A 21894-nucleotide genomic window follows, 5' to 3' on the forward strand; every position below is an offset into this window, starting at 1 on the left:
TCCTGACCCAGAGAACAAAGTGGCGTCTTCCTGCAGGTCTCCTGCACTGCAGGCAGATTCTTACCTCTGAGCCACCAGAGAAGCCCACTATTACATCGCTCCTTCCTAAAAAGCATCATATATTAGCCCATTAGGGGACCAGAAACATTTGTTCAGACAAAACTCACAGTTCTGAGAAATTCTGGGTTAAATTTATCCACTGACCACTATCACCCCCACCCACCTTTTTCGGTGCTTTATGGTGCTGGCAGCTGGGACCCCAGCCCATCTGCAAGGCAAGACTCGTGAAAATCCCTGGCACACTGCCTAGTAATCTGATAACTCTAAACTTAGAGACTAACTGAAAAGTTTGCTGAGATGGAAACCACAGCCTCCACCTGCAGAATGGCCCCTGGTAATAACCTCCACGTGGCAGTGGTATTAAGGAGCCTAGGAAGGGCACAGGAGGTCAAAGACGCCAGCCGCAGAAGTCCCAGGCAGCCGGGTGCTGGGTGCCCTGCCCTGAGGGGCCTGGGGACTGGGCCCCAGATTAACCCCGCCTGCCCCGTTCCATCTCACGCATGTGCCGTGAATGCGTGCTCAGCCACATCAGTCGTGTCCGACTCTTTGCAACCCTGGGAACCGTAGACTGCCAGGCTCCACTGTCTATGGGCGGGATTCTCCAGGCAAGAATACTGGAGTGGGTTGCCATGCCCTCCTCCAGGGGGTCTTCCCAACCCAGGGATAGAACCCGTGTCTCCAGTAACTCCTTCATTGCAGGCAGATTCTTTACTGCTAAGCCACCAGGGAAGCCCATCTCACACAAATACATATATAACTTTGGCAGCATCCTGTCCTCCATAAACACAGACCTGGGTTCCTCCTTGATAACCTCTGTTGTTACTAGATAGACTGAGGTACATACTACCCCAAGGCAAGGGCAGAGCTTTCTCTTTCTCCTGGATTATACCTCTCCTCTGGTCTTCATAAGAATCTGGATTTGCTCATTATGACGAATAGTTTTATATAACCTCCCATTTCATATATATGTATCATATACATAATTTGAAAGCTTATATGTCATTAGCCAGACACTATGTCTCATGCATTTTGTCCTCTCATCCTTCAACAGGCCCACGAGATGGGGATCATTGGCGTCCTGGTGCTCCAGACCAGGATGGCTCAGAGAAGCTAAGTAACCTGCTGAAGGCCATCCAGTTAATAAAGGACATATCTGAATCTGGGCTTTCTGACTCTGTGCTCTTAACACTATGTTTTGGGGCCTCCATGGGATAATTTAGGCTTGTGTTTTCCTTCCAAAATAATGTTATATGAAACCATCTATAAAATAAAGGCCATGGCAGCCCACTCCAGTACTCTTGCCTGGAAAACCCCAGGGATGGGGGAGCCTGGTGGGCTGCTGTCTATGGGGTCGCACAGCGTCGGACACGACTGAGGCGACTTAGCAGCAGCACCACCACCACTATAGAAATTTTAGAAAATACGATGAGTACTAAGAACATTAAATCACCAGTAATCCCACACTGGGAGATGACTGTGAGTCCATACAAGTCTCGTTACGTGCCCTTCTGACATTGCTTCTCTACACAGAGATGCCCCCCAACAACTGAACCCAGGCAGGGGAACTGCCACTAACACTCGCAGAACCCAGGAGACTGAGGCTCAGAAGTGCAATGGCCCAGGCCACACTGCAGGTCAGTGGCAAATCCTGGCGTGGACATCAGAGGAGCTGGCCAGGCCTGGGGTGGGACACGGCTCTGAGTGTGACAACTGCTGCATAAACAGGCCAAGGTGCAGAGCAGGGAGGAGCTGCCCTCCCACACCAGCCACGGAAAGAAACCCACTCGGGGTCTCCTCCCAGTGCCTCCCACCAAGCTCCTCCTCCCTGCTGCCAACTGCTGCCTCCCTAGGGAGGCTGGGCCTCCAGGCACCGGGCCAGCTGCTTGGGAAACAGCTCTGCCTGAGAACAAAGAGCAGCAAGACGGTGAAGAAACACCGTGGGTAACCAAGGTGACCAGCAGGAAGTGGAGACTTGCAAATGGGAAGGGAGAGAGAAACGGGAGGGGTGGGCTGATTCTTCAGAGGCCTCAGGAGGACAGGCCGGAGACCTGGGAGGCCCTGCAAAGCCGGAGGATCACCCAACCCCTCCCTCCCCCTTGTGAACCGATTGCTTCATAGAGCCCAAGGAGGCATTTTCCGTAAAGAATCAACTTCTCTGCGGGAACATTATTTCAACATCCTCAAGAGGGTGGCCTGCGGTACATGAAGCCAGCAAGGCTGGTCACATCCTCTCCTGCTGATGTCTGGCCTGCAGCTTCCTTCCAGCAGAGAGAGGTCACCCCGAGCCACCCCACCTCTCATGAGGCCCCCCGAAGTCTGCAAATTATAGGAGGGCTAGCTCCAAACACACTTCCTCATTCCCAGGAGACAGAGCCACTGCCCTGCAGGGCACAAAGGCAAGTCTGAGCAACCCCCTCCCCCCACTCCCAGGGTGACACCCTTACACCCCCCCCCATAAAATGCCATCACCCCCCTGAAGTCTTCCTTAACAGCTTCCTGATACGACCCTGTCCCACACCTTCTGAACTGGAGGTGTCCCTCATTCTTCCACACCCTCTGTCACCTAGGGGCAGGGGTCATGGTGTGCCCCCTTCCATGCTGGTTCTTTGCAATAGGTTCAACCCTCACAACTCTTCGCCTTATCCCCTGGGTCACCATTCCAAAGCTGTGGCTTTCATGCCACACTTTCAGCTACCTGCCCTAATTTCCAGATTCCTTTTGATGCATTCTCCTGGGCATCCTGACCCTACTGTGCAGCCAGAAACAGGTCGGTGGTAGTAACCACCACCACTAAGCCCCAGCTGCTCCAGCTGGGATTCCAGTCCCCTGCTGATCTGGGCTCTCGCACCTGTGGCGTTGATCACAGGCGCTGGAATCTCCTGGGGATCTACTGAAACATGGAGGCTGTCCCCGCCACCAACCCCATACTGAGTTGGATAGCATCTCCGCCAGATTCACGTCCACCCAGAACCCTAGAAGTGACCTTATTTGGAAATAGTGTCTTTACAGAGGCAATCAAGATAAAATGAGGTCACACCTGATTAGAGTGGGCCCTAATCCAATGACTGGTGTCCTTATAGGAAGAGAAAACAGAGACACACAGACGCACAGAGGGAAGACCAGGCAAAGACAAACACAGGAAGAGGGCCGGGTGAGGATGGAGGCAGAGAACAGACTGATGAAGCTACACGCCAGGGAATGTCAGGCACGGCCAGCAACCACCATATGCTGGAAGAAGCAAGGAAGGATCCTCCCTGCAAGCCTCTGAAGGGAGCACCATGCTGCAAACACTTTGATTTCAGACTTCTGGCCTCAGAACTACAAGGGAATACACTTCTGCTATTGTAAGTCACCCAGTTTGAGGGAGCCTTAGGAATCTACTATAGTCCCCATTTGCTGTCTTGCTGACCCAGTCCTCCTGCGATGGACCTGGGCATATCTCTGCGCTTTACAAGCACTTCACGTGAGCCTGATGCTTGGCTGTAAGCTCCATGAAGGTGGAGAATTTTGTTTTGCTCACCACTTATATCCCCAGTGGCTAGCAGTGCATGGCACATGATCAGCTGCTAAAAAATGTGCTGAGTGAAAGAATGAAGGTGGAACAGCATGCAAGAACTAACTCCGCCTTGGTCAGGACATTTTAGTTCTGGTTTAGTCCCTCAGTTGTGTCTGACTCTTAGCGACCTCTTGGACTGCAGCACACCAGGCTTCACTATCCATCAACAACTCTCAGAGGTTACTCAAACTCATGTCCATCAAGTCAGTGATGCCATTCAACCATCTCATCCTCTGTTGCCCCCTTCTCCACCTGCCTTCAATCTTTCCCAGCATCAGGGTCTTTTCAAATGATTCAGTTCTTCACATCAGGTGGCCAAAGTGAGTTTCAGCTTCGGCATCAGTCCTTCCAATGAATGAAAGTGAAAGTGAAGTCGCTCAGTCGTGTCCGACTCTTTGCAACCCAGTGGACTGTAGCCAGGCTCCCCTATCCATAGGATTCTCTAGGCAAGAACACTGGAGCGGGTTGCCATTTCCTTCTCCAAGGGATCTTCCCAACCCAGGGATCGAACCAGGGTCTCCCACATTGGAGACAGACACTTTAACCTCTGAGCCACCAGGGAAGCCTTCCAATGAATATTCAGGGTTAATTTCCTTTAGGATTGACTGGTTGGATCTCCTTGCAGTCCAAGGGACTCTCAAGAGTCTTCAACACCACAGTTCAAAAGCATCAATTCTTTGGTGCTCAGCTTTCTTTTAGTCCAACTCTCACATCCATACATGACCACTGGAAAAACCATAGCTTTGACTAGCTAGATGGACCTTTGTTGGCAAAGTAATGTCTCTGCTTTTTAATATGTGTCTAGGCTGGTCATAGCTTTTCTTCCAAGGAGCAAGTGTCTTTTAATTTCATGGCTGCAGTCACCATGTGCAGTGATTTTGGAGCCCCCAAAAGTAAAGTCTGTCACTGTTTCCATTCTTTTCCTATCTATTTGCCATGAAGTGATGGGACTGGATGTCATGATCTTAGTTTTCTGAATGCTGTTTTAAGCCAGCTTTTTCACTCTCTTCTTTCACTTTCATCAAGAGGCTCTTTAGTTCTTCACTTTCTGCCATGAGGGTGGTGTTATCTGCATATCTGAGATTACCGATATTTCTCCAGGCAGTCTTGATTCCAGCTTGTGCTTCATCCAGCCCAGCATTTAGCATGATGTACACTGCCTCGGAGTTAAATAAGCAGGGTGACAATATACAGCCTTGATGTACTCCTTTCCCAAATTAAGCAACTTTAACAATCAAATGAGATAACGTGCACCAAACATTCAACAATGTCTGGCATGTGGTACCCGATAAACGCCTACTCTCTTAATTTAGAGGGCAGTGGGAGCCTTGAAAAATTACACAGAAACTAGCAATTGCTGGAAGGAGTATTCCAACAACAATCTTCACCATGAAAAAAGCCAATCCCTCAGCAATGGAAAATCACTTTCTTCCCAACAAGTAAGAAACATTAAATCTTTCACTCTGTTAACTGGTTCCTATGATCCTATTGCCTAATAGTCTCAAGTCTTCCCACTTCCTGCCCTGGTTTAGAGGCCATCTCTTTGGAACACTGCCAACACCCAGGTCTTCAAGGCCAAGGATATTTTCCAGTAATCCAGTCCCCACTCCTCAGAGTTCTCTATGTCTCAGGATAAGTGTAAACGTCTACTGAGACCCACATCCCAGAGCCGATACTCCTGGTTCACCTGCCCGCTCGCTACTCACCAGACTGCCCTAGGCAGACTACCAATGCATGACCACCATATGCTGCATCCCTGGGCCCTAGTAGATGAAATTCCTCTATGGCTCACCTTCTTTTGGAAGCTTTTCGTATTTTCCCAGGCAATGGGATGTCATCATGGGTTTAATGGTTAAGAGTGTGCACTTTGGAGCCAGTCTGCCTGGGTTCAAATCTTGGCTCTTTCATCTACCTGTTGCATGACCTTGGGTAAGTTATTTAACTCTGTAAACTTTAGCATCTGTCTCATCTGTAAAGTGGGGGTAAAATGAAGATAATTTAGTACCTACTAGAGGACTTAGAGGATTCCCACATGGCACTAGCAGTAAAGAATCTGCCTGCCAATGCAGGAGACTTCAGAGACGCAGGTACTATCCCTGGTTCGGGAAGATCTCCTGGAGGGGGGCATGGCAACCCACTCCAGTATTCTTGCCTGGAGAATCCCATGGACAGAGGAGCCTGGCGGAATACAATCCATGGGGTCACAAGAACTGGACACGACTGAAGCAACTCAGCAGCAACAGCAGCAGAGGATTTAGATAATGAAAGGTAACGTAAGTCAGGCACACAGCAAGCACCCATTAATGGGGCAGAGCTATGCTAACTTTCACTGGCTATTACGACCATTGACAAATACAATGGCCAGGAGTGGTCTGAGATGATTATCCTCAGTTGTACTAAGAATAACCCCCCAGGAGCGAGGCTAGGGGCTGTGATATCTTCTGTACAGCTTCTCGGTGTCTGTGGGTGACACACAAAGTTTTGCAACCCCATGGACTGCAGCACGCCAGGCTTCCCCGTCCATCACCATCTCCCAGAGCTTGCTCAAATTCATGTCCACTGAGTCGGTGATGCCATCCAACCATCTCACCCTCTGTTGTCCCCTTCTCCCTCTGCCTTCAATCTTTCCCAGCATCAGGGTCTTTTCCAGTGAGTCAGTTCTTCACATCAGGCGGCCAAAGTATTGGAGTTTAAGCTTCAGCATCACTCCTTCCAATGAATATTCAGGGTTGATTTCCTTTAGGATTGACTGGTTTGATTTCCTTGCAGTCCAAGGGACTCTCAAGAGTCTTCTCCAACACCACAGTTCAAAAGCATCAATTCCTCAGTGCTCAGCCTTCTTTATGGTCCAAGTCTCACATCCATATATGACTACTGGAAAAACCATAGCACTGCCTGGTAAAGAAGTGGTCGGCCAACAAGGCATGGGACAGTACAAAGAAATGAGCCAGAATTTGCCTTCCCAGACTCAGAGCCAGGCCACCCTTCCTCCTGATCCGACTGCTGTATCCCCTTCACCCAAAACAGACTTCCAGAGAGGATTCCTAGCTGGGAAGGTGCTGCTAGTGATTTGACCAAAATTCCCCCAGAATTATGGCCCATCTTAAAAGAAACCATGTAGGGACTTCCATGGTGGTCCAATGGCTAAGACTCTGAGCTCCTAATGCTGAGAGCCCAGGTTTGATCCCTGATCAGGGAACTAGATCCCACATGCTACAATTAAAGATCCTGCAGGGTGAAATTATGACCCAGTGCAGCCAAATAAATTAGAAAAAAAAAAAAAAAAAGTAACCATGCAAAAGAAACCCTGAAATGTTAAGGGCATTGCATCTGCATCTTGGTCTGCATCTTGATCCAAGAGGGGGAAAAAACGCCTAAAGAAAGAAAAAAGGTGATGATAAGGCAAATGTGTTAAAGTGTTTACAACTGTGTACTGGGCTGGCAACTCTGGTAAGTTTGAAATTATTTCAAACAGAAAGTTAACAACAAGAGACCCATGAGAGATTTCCACTCAGAGCCAACAGCTCTGTACCACTCGCCCCCGCATTCTCACCTCCCTGTGTGGGTGCCCGGGTGTTGCCCCGCCGCCAGGCGAAGTTCCTGTTACACATCACTGCCTTCAAGACTGCGTGCAACTCTGCTTGCTGAAAGGCAGATTCCGGATGGCAGATCGCGAGGTTTTAAGGTCCCAGCTCTCCCACTTAATGGCCAAGTGCTGAAGTCCTTGCAGGCTGTTTCTCTCCCAGCAGATGGAGTTACTGGCAGCCAGGCTACCTACCCCACCAGACAGTGAGGCCCAGGAAGGTGAGGTGCGGACTGTGAGGCACAGACCCCAGACCAGCCGTCCGTGATGAGCACGTACCCATGCGGGGGTGCGCTCATATGCAGCAGCTGTTCTGCTCAGAACTGGGGAGACACAGTCCCAGCCTGTCCTAACAAACCGGCCCTCCAGGGAGATACAAACAGAGTGACTCCACTAATAAGTATACAATTACAAACTGCGCTCAGTGCTGAAGGAATAATCAAGGGTTGCCTAAGAACACAGCAGGGGCCCACACTGACCTTGTGTGGGAGCCAGGGAAGGTTCTTCTGAGGAAGTGATGTTTGACTGACAGCTAGAGAACAAGAAGGTTACAGAATGTTCTAGTCCCACAGAGTAGGGAATTATACAGGTCACACTTAATAGTGAAGTTAAGGACACCATGAGGAAGTAATAGGTCAAATCAAGAATATGGGGTGTCCTTCAGGACATATGACCTGGTTTAGCCAAAATTCAATGGCATGAAAAATAATTTAAGGCAATGGGAGGCAGGGAGACCATTCTAGAATGAAAGACTTAAGAATAATTTTTTAAAACCTACTGAATAGAAGTTATTTGCAATGATATGCCTGATACAATTCAACATCAAAAAACAAACTACTGGATTTTAAAGAGTGTAGAACTAAACAGACTTTTTATTTTTTTTAATTTTTTTAAAATTTATTTTTATTAGTTGGAGGCTAATTACTTTACAGTATTGTAGTGGGTTTTGTCATACATTGACATGAATCAGCCATGGTAAACAGACTTTTTAAAAAAGGAAATGCAGATGGCCAACAGGCACATGAAAAGATGCTCAACATCAATAATCATCAGGGAAATGCAAATGAAAACCACAAGACATCACCTGACATCTATAGAATGGCCATCAACAAAAAGAACTCAAGTAATGGACTTCCCTGGTGGTATAGTGTATAAGAATCCACCTGCCAATGCAGGAGACACAGGTTTGATCCCTGGTCTGGGAAGACTATCCACGTGCCACAGAGCAACTAAGCCAGCGTTCCACAATTACTGAGCCCCTGCTCTAAAGCCCTGGGAACCACAACTAACAAAACCATGTGCTGCAACTACTGAAGCCTGTGAGCCTTAGTACCTGACTGCCCTAAAGCCGGTGCTTCGAAACAAGAGAAGCCACTACAAGAAGCCCATGCATGGCAACAAAGAAGAGCACCCCCATTTGCCGCAACTAGAGAAAGCCCATTCACAGGAACAAAGGCCCAGCAAAAGGAAAAGGGGGAAAAAAACAACCAAAAGAAAAAAAAATACAAATAACAAATGTTGGCGAGGATGTGGAGAAAAAAAGAGATCCCTCCTACACTGCTTGTGGGAATGCAAACTTGTACAGCCCTGTGGAAAACAGTATAAAGATTTTTCAAAATATTAAAACAGAACTACCATATGACCAAGCAATTCCACTCCTGGGCAGATAGCCGAAAAAACCAGAGACACAAATTCAAAAGATACACGTAATCCAACTTTCAAAGCTACATTATTTACAGCTACCAAAGTATGGAAGCAACCTAACTGTCCTTCAACAGCTAAATGGATAAGGAAGATGTGGTGTATACATATATGTAACGGAACACTACTCAGCCCTAAAAAGAAGGAAATTTTGCCACTTGCAGCAACATAGATGGATGCTAAGTGAAATAAGTCAGAGAAAGACAAATATTGTATGGCATCACTTATATATGGAACGTAAAAAATGTAACCAGTGAATATAACCAAAAAGAATCAGACTCACAGATATAAACAACAAATTACTGGTTACCAGTGGGGAGGGGAAAAGAGGAGGGACAATATAGGCGAAGGGGGATTTTTAAAAAGTGTTATTACAGGATTATATTAAATCATGTATGTGAAACTTCTGAAAATTTTATAGCACTATAGAATTTAAAGAACCTGTCATTCAATTAAGAAAATGTAATGCATGGACCTTATCTGGATCATAATTGGAACAAAACAACTATAAAAGCCATTTATGAGACAGCTGGGAGAACGGAACATGAACTGAGCCATAGAAGACTATTAATGAATGATAGTGAGTTTCGTAAGAATGGCATAGGTGTTGTGTTGTTTTAAAACGGCCTTTATCTCTTAGTAGATATTTATGGGTGAAATGACATGCTGTCCGGGGAAGATGAAGCAGGTACTGAAGCTAGGTGGAGAGTACACGGGGATTTACTCCATTATTCTCTCTACTTTTGTGTATCTTTTTAAATTTTTATAATAAAAAATTAAGGACAAGTTCATTCCAAAGAGTCAGAAGTATTAAGTCATTTGACCACTTTTACAATGATCAGAAAAATCAATTGTCATTAATATAAAGTTATATACCTCGTCACATCTAATAATTCCACCTATTTTAGTGAGTGGATGAACCACACTGAAACCAATTCCTCTCCAATGGGCACTGTGGGTTTTCTACTTTTCCTTACAATAATTCTATCAATCCAACTCCTGATGCTTCTTGCTGTTCTTATGATCCTCCTTACCCTTCCCTGTCACCCCAGCCCATCCACTCAAGTCACTAGATGACCATTTTTCGACTCAGTAAGTAAGGAGCTGGTGCTACCAGCAAGGATGTCCCTACCAAGAGAACAACAGGCTCTGGTACCATCTGCTCCAGTGACCTGCAAGGGAGCCAGTGCCTCAGGACAATTCAAATTCAGCCTCAGGATTCAGTTTCCAAGTAACTGCCATGCGAGGATAGAGGGAAGCACACGCTGCAGTGGAGGGGCTCAGGGGGAGCTTGGAGAGTTCTGTGGCCAGAGCCCAAGGTGAGCAGGCCTCCTCCAGCATCACACGAGTCTCAGGATGGTTCTCTGCTGCAGATGGGCCTCCCTGGATCCTGGAAAGTGTTCAGAGTTCTCTATCCCTTCCTTTGCATCTTTTAGTACTTTTCCTATTCCGAGTTCCTGATTCTTTTAAAACACAGACAAGAGACACCATTTTGGCCTATTAAAACGGAACAGACTTTATCTTTTTTAACCATTTATTTTATTTGTCTTAGTTGCAGCATGTGGGATCCTCGTTGCAGTGCATGCACTTTCTAGTTTTGATTCGCAGGCTCAGTAGCTCTGGTGTGTGGGTTTAGTTACTCCAGGTATGTAGGATCTTAATTCCCCAACCAGGGATTGAACCCCCGTCCCCTGCATTGCAAGGCAGATTCTTAACTACTGGACCACCAGGAAAGTCCCTGAACTTTTAGAAAAGGCTAATACCAGGGTTGGCAAAGTTACTGGGAAGCAGACACCCTCCACCACTACTGGTTCGAGTGAAAGCTGGTGCAACTTTTGAGAATTTATTAACTAGGGAAATACAAAGTTCTTAAAATCAAACCCTGTGACAAGCAATTCCATTCTAGGCATTTATTCTCATGAGCACACTCATAAACAGCAGAGTAGGATCACCACTGCAGTGTTGTATAAAATCAAATGGCACAAGAGAAATGACCCAAAAGGCCATCAAGAGGGGGATGGACAAAGTATCTAATATACATACAGTGGAATATTACTCAGCAATAAAAAAGAAATAAACTCCTAATAGATACAACACAGGGGAATCTCAAAAGTGTTTAAAGAACTACGTTTAAAAAGACAGAGAGAAAACAGCATGTACATGTAACTCCATTTCCACTCTGGAAAAGACAAACTAATCCACACAGACAAAAAACAGCTCAGCGATTGCCTGGGGTTGGGAGCAAGATGGGGTGAATGACTGAGAAAAGGTACCTGGGAACTTTCTAGGTTGATGGCAATATTTTATCTCTTGACTATGGTGGTTGCTACATGTATATACATTTGTCAAAACTTGCTGTATACTCAAAACTGCATAACCACTTAAGATCTGTGTGTTGTATCATATATAAATTAACTTCAGCTTAGAAAAATGAAGAAGCAGCTCCATTTAAGTATCCAACAAAGAAATGAGTTAATTCAATCATGCTATATCCATACAATAAAACATTACGCATGATACCTGTAGACCAACAGTTAACTTAGAAAGTTATTTAGTATATACAGTTAACAAAAAATTGTTATGAAGCTATAATATACTGTAATACACTATGACAACATTTATATAAAATAAAATGTATACATTTAGATAAAAAATGGCCAAAAAGAAACATTTCATTCATTCATTCAACACAAATATATTGAGTATCTACACTATACCTTTATTGTTACAGTGAGCAGAAAAGACCAAAAAAATTCCCTTCTGGTCATGGAGCTTCTGTTGGTGGTTTCATAAAAATATATAAATTATTAAAATGTAAACATTTAAAAAATCAAATGGTACAGGGAAGTGTATAAATTCTACTACCACTTGGGTCAGAACACACACACATGGTTTGTTCATACACAGGATAATGCTGGAAAGATTCGGGAGAAATTGGAGTCAGTGGTACCTTTCAGGGAGGGAACTAAAGCCTCTTCACCATCCAGCCTTTCATGTGTGTTTTTTTCCTCTTATCATGTTCTTATATTGTCTATTCTAAATAAACACAATGAATTGTTGCAAATTTTTTGCAATAATCAGGATTGGGAGAAGAAGAATGATATGGAAATGTGAGCATGATATATTATGAAATCAATAGTGTTTTAAGAAAAGATATTTTCTATCTTCACTAAATAAAAGCTCTATAAAAATGTGATCTCACACACACACACACACACACACACACACACACACAAACAGAAGAACCTACACTAAAATGTCAACAGATCACTCCAAGCAGCGGGATCGTGGGGGGAATATTACTTTCTTCTGTTTGCTTGTATTTATTTTCGTAGTTTCCTAGAGAACAAAAAACGTACTTTATGTGTTTAATAACTTTTTTTAAAAAATGAAGGGAAATCCCTGGCCATTCAGTGGTTAGGAGTTGGTGCTTCCACTGCAGGAACATGGGTTCGATCTCTGGTTAGGGAACTAAGCTCCTGCAAGGTGCGTAGCGTGGCCAAAAGAAAAAAGAAAGAAACAGCAGACCAACAATGTCACCTTTTTCTGCCAGGTTCTCTGAGAGAATTGCTGGCTACACTCCCTTTACCCAAGGGGCTGTGTGGTTTAGGAAGACAAAGAACAAGTCAAGGGCAAGGGCACAGAGCCAACCCAAAGTCTTAACTGTCCTCCCTTCACTTAGGGAGCACAGACTTCCCCAGCCAACTAGGATGCCTGCCAAGACCCTTCCCCACTCCACAATCCAGAGGCCCAGGAGATGGAAGGAGGATACCCAGACCCATTTTCTCCCAGGATACCTGGAAGGCAGAGAGCAGGAATCACTCTCCTGGTTTATAGATGAAAGGGAGCCTTCGAGATAATCTGCTTCTTTCACAGATAACGGATAACGTGCAAAGATCTAGTCTCAGCTGAGTGTTGAGGGCACACTGGGGGCTTCCACAATCTAAGGCTGCTAGGACTCGAGAGAAAATGCGTTCTGGTTCAGTTTTGTCCCCAGCTTCCTAGAGAAAACAGGTAAGGCAGAGAAGTCAGGGAGTCTGCAAGCCAGATGCCACTTTGAAGGCCATCTCCTCCTGTCTCTAAGCCCCATTTCTCAATTGACCTTCCATCCTCTCTCTGCACACACCTCCAGGGCAGCCTGCATCAGCTCTGGAGGACGCACGCCAGAAACTTCTGCTTACGCTAAAAGCTTCACCCTTACCTCTGGGCTGGCTGTCTTCCCACTTGAAGGCCATCACCACAAGGCGCCCCGGTCAGTACCCAAGGGCTTGTCCGAGCCAGCATTTGGGTTTGAAAGGCCTGGGTGACACGTTCCTGGAACTCAGCTGGGCAGACACATCCCAGTATGTGCAACATTTTCTCATGGGTGGACCTGGGTGTGCCTCATGGTTTAGGAAGAACTGCTCCCTGGGGATGCAGACACCCAAAAATGAGGGGAAGGGAACAGAAAAACCAAGTAAGAGGTAACCTGGGTCAACACCTTCTACGAGGAGACAGATGTTCAGCTCTGCAGTGGGGACATTCAAGGAATGTAAGGGGAGGAGTGAGTGAGAAGGGGGAATATTGATGTTGGAAAAGAAAAATAAAAGAATGTACGTGCTTTAGGGGTCACTAGAAGACAGTGTGGTTTTAATCCAGGTGCAGGACAGAGCTGGGGTGAGATCCTACCACACGCTGCTGTCAGAGTTCCAGGAAGAGGAAGGTCCCGAGGCATCTCACCCTTTCCCGGGCCAGGAGAAACAGGAGCAGCCCCTCGCCTCCTCGGGTGCACCCCGGGGGCATGCAACAGCGGAGGCCAGATCACTTCAAGGTGAGAAGCACCATGGACAGGTGGGGCACGGGGACCCACCAGGACCAGATAAGGGAGGCCCTGCCCTCTCCGTCAGCAACCCCAACGCCCAGGTTTCTCAGGGTGGTTTAGGGAGAACCCAGCCCTTGGAGAGCCATTGGACCACAAACTGAGATAGAGAGCTTACAGTGTCACAGAGGGCAGAGCCTTGATTGTTCCTGGCGTTGTACTTCCATTCTTGGTTAAAATGGGTGGTTTTCTCCCAAACAAATTTATGTTCAGGCTCTGATACAAGCAGGGATTTGATCTCACGACAGTTACTGACACACTCTGTCTTAGAGTTTCCATCTACAGGGTCAGTCCCAGAACCAGGGCAGATATGAGGTGTAAGTGAGATAATACACTGGGGTGTGCCTGGCATACTGCCTGAAAGATAGGAAGTGCTCAAAAAACAGTAGCCACTAACATTATCATCACTAAACATCATTTCTGTTGGTGTTTCAGAAGTTCTCTGCGTAAATTTAGTCACAGATCAGTAAAAATGTCCTTTAACACTTCACTGGTTCAAAAAACACAGTCTCACACAGTTAAAGGCCTTTAAGTATACAAGAAAGCCAGCTTCAGGAAAACTGGCTGGGAAGAGAAAACTGGATGTTTTAGGGAATATACATTCCCTGGTTGCTTGCCCTGAAGATCTCAAATCTGGGGTGATGGAAAAGACCCCCAAGGTACCATGTGACTCCAATCCTGGGAGAAGGTGGATGCTTGATGGAGGCAGAGGGGGCTGGAGGAGGGGGAGGCCTCTGGCACACTCCTGGAAGAGAAAGCTACCAGCGCCGTCAACGGGGCTTCGGGAGGGGGGGGTACTTCTTTTCCAAGTACTCCCCTCAAATCCCCATATTCAGAAAGTCTTCCACATATCCAAGAAGCCTTAAATCACAGTGATGAGAGCTATTAAACATTCTGTTTTACTAACATAAGCACTTCCTCCTAACTGGAATGATGATTATGTGTAAAATGGACATAAGTCAAAAGGAGACCAGAGCGAGTTCTATCTACTGTACTGCTCGTCCAAAGATAAAATTCAGGAAGGAAAATGAAACCTCCCAGCAGGAGTGTGGGAGGAATGGTTTAGGTTTCTTTTATTTGGGCTAAACCTGTAGTTCTTTTCCTACGATCCCAAGGCAGGACTTTGGTCCAGGTCAGTAGATCTGTCTTTGTGGGGAATTCTTTTCCTAGTCCCTCCTCGTTTCTCTCCCCACCCCCACATTATCCAAGAAGAGAATGAGACTATCTACTAAGTCTATGGGAGGCCAGGAGGCAGCCTTCGCCTGATCCTGTCCGGGACACCAGAGCCAGCACTGCAGACGCCCACATGGACTGCCCCCACCAGGCCAGGGCGGCCTCCTGGGACATGCTCGAGGCCAGCAGAGGGGCCCTGGGGAGCACTCCTGCACCAGCATCTGAGCCTGGTCCTTCTCCCCTGTGCTCCCCCAAGGGCTGTGCCCGCAGTGGGTGAGGCAGTGGACACCCCTTGTCTTCCCTCCACACCACACACCGGTCTGGGAGCGCTGAGATATCACAAAACATACTTCATGCCTGTGAGAGGCTCACAGCCTGGCGAGTAGGACACAGGTAACAGGACCACGAGGGAAGCCGGAGGCTGGGGCCAGGACCCCTGGGGGAGGGGAGAGAGGCTCGGAGGCCCAGGAAGCCGGGCCTCAAGCTGAGAGCCATCCCCTGCCCTAATTCCATCATGCGTATCCAGAACCTGCCCATGCCTCTTTTGGCAAAAAAAAAAAAGAAAGAAAAAAGAAAGTGGGAGTCAGTCTACTCTGGACACTCCTTGGGCCATATGCCTGAAAAACATCACCAACAGCCTCACTGTCACCACCAGCCTGGTGGGGATGATCTGCTCCTCTCTCATGTTCAGTGAAGAAGTTCAAGGGCACAGGAGTGATGGGGAAGAATCCTGACTCCCCTGTACTGGCTGGCACCCCCAGGCCCCACCAGAAAAGTAGTTAAATGAGGAGGAGCTCTAAGTCTGCTTCAACAGAAGCAGTAGGGCCAGGTAGGATGCTCAAAGGAGTACTTTAATATTTGCAAATGAGGTGACCTACAGGGCTCAATTTCCAAAATATACAAACAGCTCATACAACTCAATAACAAAAAAACAAACAACCCAATCAAAAATTGGGCAGAAGACCTAAACAGACATTTCTCCAAAGACAGACAGATGACCATTAGTTACATGAAAAAACGCTCAACATCACTGATTTTTAGAGAAACCAAAGTCAAAACTACAATGAGGTATCACTTCATACTGCTCAGAATGGCCATCATTAAAATGTCTACAAACAATAAAAATACTGGAAAGAGTGTAGAGAAGAGGGAATCCTCCTTAACAGTTAGTGTGAATGTAAATTGGTGCAGCCACTATGGAAAACAGTATGGAAATTCCTCAAAAAGAAAACAAAAATTGAGGTGCCATATGATCCAGCAATCCCACTCCTGGGTTTATACCCAGAGAAAACACAAATTTGAAATGCCATTCACAACCCAATGTTCATAGCAGCACTATTTACAATAGCCAAAACATAGAAACAACCTAAATGTCCATCAACAAATGAATGAAGATGTGATATATATACACAATGGAATACTACTCAGCCATAAAAAGAATCAAATAATGCCATTTGCAGCAACATGGATGAACCTAGAGATTACCACACTAAGTGAAGTTAAGTCAGAAAGAAAAAGACAAATACCATATGATATCACTTACATGTGGAATCCAAAATATGATACAAATGAATTTACTTACAAAACAGAAACAGACTCACAAACATTGAAAACAAAGTTATGGTTACTGAAGGGGGGAGAGGAGAGGGGAGGGATAAACTAAGAGTTTGGGATTAGCAGATGCAAACTATTATATAGAGAATGAATAAACAGTAAGGTTCCACTGTACAGCACAGGGAACTATATTTAATATCTTGTAATGGAAAAGAATATGAAACAATATGTATATATATGCATAGCTGAATCCGTTTGCTGTACACCAGAAACTGACACATTATAAATCACCTATATTTCAACTAATAAGACCAGTTTCAAGTCACAGGTGACTATCAGCATTAACTCAAGTGAGTTTTCAATCACTAACACGTAAGACCTAGACAAACCCATCCTCCCTCAAGGTGGGCAGCCCAACAGTGAACTAATATGACATGGTGAGGAACAATTAATGGGCAACTGCCTGCCCTGCTCCTTTGAGTGGCTGAAGGAGAGATTAGAACATTCTTATTTACACACAAAAGGTCGAGGATTCTCAGGTAACTGAGCTGGTTGAGTTTACACTGCTCTCAGAAATCCTCCCTGCCAGAAAAGAACCAATGAGGTCAAAGCCATTCCCCTAAGCTACAAGCAGAACTGACAACCACTGGCACCTGCAAAGAACAAAGAAGCCGAATTTTTACTGCTGCTGCTGCTAAGTCGCTTCAGTCGTGTCTGACTCTGTGTGACCCCACAGACGGCAGCCCACCAGGCTCCCCCGTCCCTGGGATTCTCCAGGCAAGAGTACTGGAGTGGGTTGCCATTTCCTTCTCCAATGCGTGAAAGTGAAAAGTGAATGTGAAGTCGCTTAGTCGTGTCTGACTCCTAGCGACCCCATGGACTGCAGCCTACCAGGCTCCTCCGTCCATGGGATTTTCCAGCCAAGAGTACTGGAGTGGGGTGCCGTTGCCTTCTCCGAGTTTTTACAGCAGGCCTCACTAATTCATTTAGCCACCACCTTCAGAAAAGGACTAAGACCCTTATTACCTGGTCTACCACTCCTACTCCTTGCATGTTAACTGAACCACCAAGATCTGGATTTCTTTTCCAGATACCTTGATATGCTTGCACCTTGGGCCATACTGTTCTGGGGAGAAAACTAAGGGAAGCAGAGGAAAGCCACAGCCCTGATAAGCAATGCAAAACAGAGATGGACTAGTAGGTACAGGAAAAAAGATAAGATAATTGGACTGGAATACAGCTACCCCCTCATGAGGAAAAAACTGAATAGCTAACGACTTTTTAAGCGGAACTCCACAGACATTGGGTACAAATGCACTCGATGTGAGACCTGTCAGTGCACGGACCCAGGGGCTCCACTAAGGAGACTCCCCTCCCTCTACAGGGTTGGATAGTGTCTCCCCAAAATTCATGTCTACCTAGAACCTCAGAATGGCTTTATTTGGAAATAGGGTCTTTTCTGATGTAATTAGTTAAATTAAGATGAGGTCATGCTGGATTAAAGCAGCCCCCATTCCAACGACTGGTGTCCTTATAAGGCGAGAAAACAGAGGCACAGACAGACATACCGATAGAACACCATCTGCCCACAGAGGCAGAGAGACAGAGTGATGCATCCACCGGCCAAGGAAAGCCAAGGAGTAACATGGCCCTGCTAACACCTTAATTTCGGACTTCCAGCCTCCAGATTGTGAGAGTGCACATTTTTATCATGTCCCCAGGTTTGTGGTACCTTGTCCAACAGCCCTAGGAAACCAATACACACCTTTTATTTCACACCTGTTCCCCAAAACACCCTTCCCAGTTTCAGCCCAGGGGCAAGAGACAAGACACACAGGCCATACTTCTAACCCACCTGGACTCCACCACCTTCCAGAGCCCATCAGCACTTCTCCCCTTAAGGAGAGGGGGAGAGCAGAGATCATATTTCAGCTGTCCCCACCTTCTGCCTGCGGAGGCACACGGGCAGGGGAGTGCTGGCTTTCTCCCCACAGGTTTTTTTTTTTTTTTTTTTTTAGTTGGAGGCTAATTACTTTACAATATTGTATTGGTTGCCATACATTGACATGAAATCAGCCATGGATGTACATGTGTTCCCCATCCTGAACCCCCATCTCATCCCTCTGGGTCGTCCCAGTGCACCAGCCCTTCTCCCCACATTTTCCTAGTGTTGCAGCCTCTCCTTTAGATCAGTGTTTTTAAAATCTTATTCAGTCCCATCCTAGATATATTTGGGGTGTGGCATTACTACATATGCCTTCGTCTAGCATTAACCTAACTGTCCTTTATATCATGTCACTACTTTTACTTAAACAAACTTATATTTAAAGGAACTGCTATATCGTTACAATAAATGGAAAATCAGCACCACTTATTTTACGTAGAGCTTGCTAGATACATGTTTTTAAATTGCACATTAAATACACGATAACTTTTTTTTTTAAGTCCGTTCATGTATCCTTTAAAATAATGTCGGGTGACAATACTATGGGAAATACCACCTTAAGGAGTAGAGTTTAGTTGTCTAAGAACTCCGGGCTCCTATGCAGAGAAATCAATTTAAGCTCCGCAGTCCCGTTTCTCATTCCCCTTCTCCCCGCGACGGTCCCAGAAGGAGGCTAAGAGCAGAAGGAAAGAAAGGCACCGGGAGTTCCTAGTTCCGACGCAGTGCGACCTGAGGATATGGAGTCAAGAGCGAAAGGGACTTTAAATACTCAGTCCTGCGAGTGACAAGGGCGGGGAGGGACTGACCTTCTCGCGCAGGGTGCAGTGGACGTCCGAGGCGACGCGCCCTTCCCACCACGGCTCATCCATCATCTCGTCTGCAGCGCCGCTCTCCGAGGCTACCGGGCTCTGAGGGCGCACCCTGAGTGGACACAGGTAACTTCAGAGCCCGCAGCGCGCCCCCCAGCTCCTACCCCGGCATCCCCATCCTCTCTTGTCCTCGGCCAGGGGCTCTGCCGGGCGCCCCCTTCTGCCCCACTCAGCGGAGGGCGGTCGCCTCCCATCCCAAGAAGGTTGCAGCGTCCCCTCCCCTTTACTCGCGGAACCTGAGGCGACCTGGAGCTCTGCAACAACTTGCAGAATATTTATCTTCCTTTTTGCAAAAGTTGCACAGAAAGTTGCAGACTCCGCTAGCTCTCCAGAGGCCCGGGCTCCGACAGCGGCCACCGGCTGGCCGTCCCCAACTCCTCCCCCGCCGCCCAGCCTTTGTCCTGCTCCCACATCCTGCCCTCCAGCAGGGGCGAAACTCACGCATCCCTCTCCGGAGGTGGGGGGCTGCGGACGTCGGGCCCTTCTCCGGGCCGAGCCGGCTGTGCCCTCGGGTCCCTGCAAGCGAAGGGGCCCCTGGCGCGGGGCTCTCCAAGCTCTCGACGGCCGCCTCCGTAGCCCTGCTCGCCCCTGCTACCGCCGCGCCCCTGTGTGCGCTCGGGTCCCGCCGCGGCTCGCAGCCTCCCGGCCGCCGGGGGCCTCCCTCCTTCGCTGGGGGAATTGGGGGCCGGGCCTCGCGCATGCGCCGCCGGCCCCCGCACCCCGCGGGGCGGGGGGCTGGGAATTGGAGTCTTTCTTTCGCCCGAGCTGGCTGCTTTTCCTGTCCGCACTCCACCCCCGCCCGGGCGGAAAGCTTCCTCTCACCTTCGCGGGGGCTCCCGGTGGTCGCGGGGACTCCCGGTGGTCTCCTGGACACCCGATGTGCTCACGCGGGCAGCGCTGGGACCGCGGCGCCACCTGCGCGCGCCACTCGTGAAAGGCGCGGGCAGGATGCCCCCAGAAAGTTCAGTCTCTCGCGTGCGCTGTTCTAGCCTACCTTTAGTCGGTTCCACCTGTTTTTTCTTTTTAACTAGCTCTGCAATGCGGAGGTGGATGTCTAAAGGTAAAATTCCCACGGAAGCTCCCCAAACCCGCTCTTGATTATCCACGAGTCCCTGTTTCTAAAGGAGGCTCAGTAAATCAACGGATTTTGTTTTTGTGCTCCTGCAAAGTATAGATCTACTCGTTACTTTGGGAGAAAACCAGTGTTTCTGGAGGGTCAGGTGGATGGAAAGCATTGTCTTTTTAACTTAGTTTTACTTTGTTTTCGGAAAGACACTCCCTTGAATCAGCCCCTCTGATGGAACAACATGTTGATTGCTTTTTGTGATACTTTTGGAGATTCACAGACTCGTTTCAAATCCAGCTACCGACTGGATGACTTTGCCATGTTCCTTCGACTGTCTAAGCCTGGGAACCCTCGTGTGAAAATTGGGAATAAAAATTGCACCAATCTGCTGGAGATACTGCATCACTAAATAAGATAATTCGTATAAAGGGATAATCCCCATGACAAGTATAAAACACTCAATAACTAGCTGCTACTAAGGAGGCTTTGGTTTCTGACTAGTTTCCTACAGGCAGGTACCCACCTGGAAAGAAAATTTTAAATCAGCTTTGATAAGCTTCAATAGGTGCTTAAAGAGAAGTTCTGGTGTTAAAAAAAAATAACCACCTTGTAAAAGTGAAAAATATCAAGGAATAAGCATTAATAAATACAGGCTCTTAATAAAGACATTATAAAGGTTGATCAGAATAAGAAAAGTTTGAGGAAATAGAAAAAGGTGAAAATACCAACTGTACACAAATTAACTCTTTTAATAAAATTCTAACGATTGTGTGTAGATGGCGGGTAGGGGAGGGATGACAACACTTCTTTTTCTAACACTTAAAAGGAAGAATATTAATGAGTAAAGCTAAGATTTTTGTCTTTTAAAAATGAGGGATAGAGCTATATATTGCCAAATCTTAAAACATATCGCAGATCTATGATTCAAACAGTATGGTGTTGACACAAGAATGGGTGGATAAGTATCAGTGGAATAATCGAAAATTTAGAAATATATCCCACATACTTAGAAACTAACTATGATAAATGTGGCATTCACTTTTAAGGGGAAAAGGATAAATTCTTCAATAAACTGGCTAGGGGAAATAAGTTAATTTGAGGGAAAAAAAGTAAAATTAGGGATTTATTTAAACCATCATCAAAATAAATGTAAGAACCTGTCAACTAACAAAACTAAAACAATTTAGTGATGGTTTGATGTTATTTATTTAAGGGAAAATAATTCATGGATTGGGAGAGTACAGTGTCTTACAAACAGTGGAACATTCTGCCCAAGTGAATTTTATATGCATAATAATGGAATCTAGAAAGTTAGTACTGATGGTCCTCCTTGCAGGCCAGCAAAGGAGACACAGACATAAAGGACAGACTTTGGACACAGTGGGGAAGGAGAGGACCAGATGGGATAATTTGAGAGAATAGCCTTGAAACATATATATTACCACATGTAAAGTAGATAGCCCATCAGAGTTTGGTGTCTGACTCAAACACCTTGAGGTGATTGGCAGGGAACCCAAAGCTCTCTGCTC

At 46.6% G+C, this 21894-nt stretch overlaps 1 protein-coding gene across 1 annotated transcript in view; it reads right to left on the bottom strand.

Annotated features, from left to right (window-relative positions):
- The window catches only part of CCNJL (cyclin J like), a 63492-nt gene extending 43519 nt beyond the window's left edge, over positions 1-19973 (bottom strand). The window contains exons 1-2 of the mRNA XM_020903330.2: positions 19741-19973; positions 19237-19351 (exon numbers count right to left, since the gene is read on the bottom strand). Coding sequence (XP_020758989.2) covers positions 19237-19302 — 66 coding nt within the window. The 5' untranslated portion in view covers positions 19303-19351; positions 19741-19973. The remainder of the gene's footprint in view (positions 1-19236; positions 19352-19740) is intronic.
- Between the last annotated feature and the right edge of the window lie 1921 nt (positions 19974-21894).

The sequence above is a fragment of the Odocoileus virginianus genome, chromosome 3 (genome assembly GCF_023699985.2).
Source record: "Odocoileus virginianus isolate 20LAN1187 ecotype Illinois chromosome 3, Ovbor_1.2, whole genome shotgun sequence".
In the NCBI taxonomy this organism is placed as follows: Eukaryota; Metazoa; Chordata; class Mammalia; order Artiodactyla; family Cervidae; genus Odocoileus; species Odocoileus virginianus.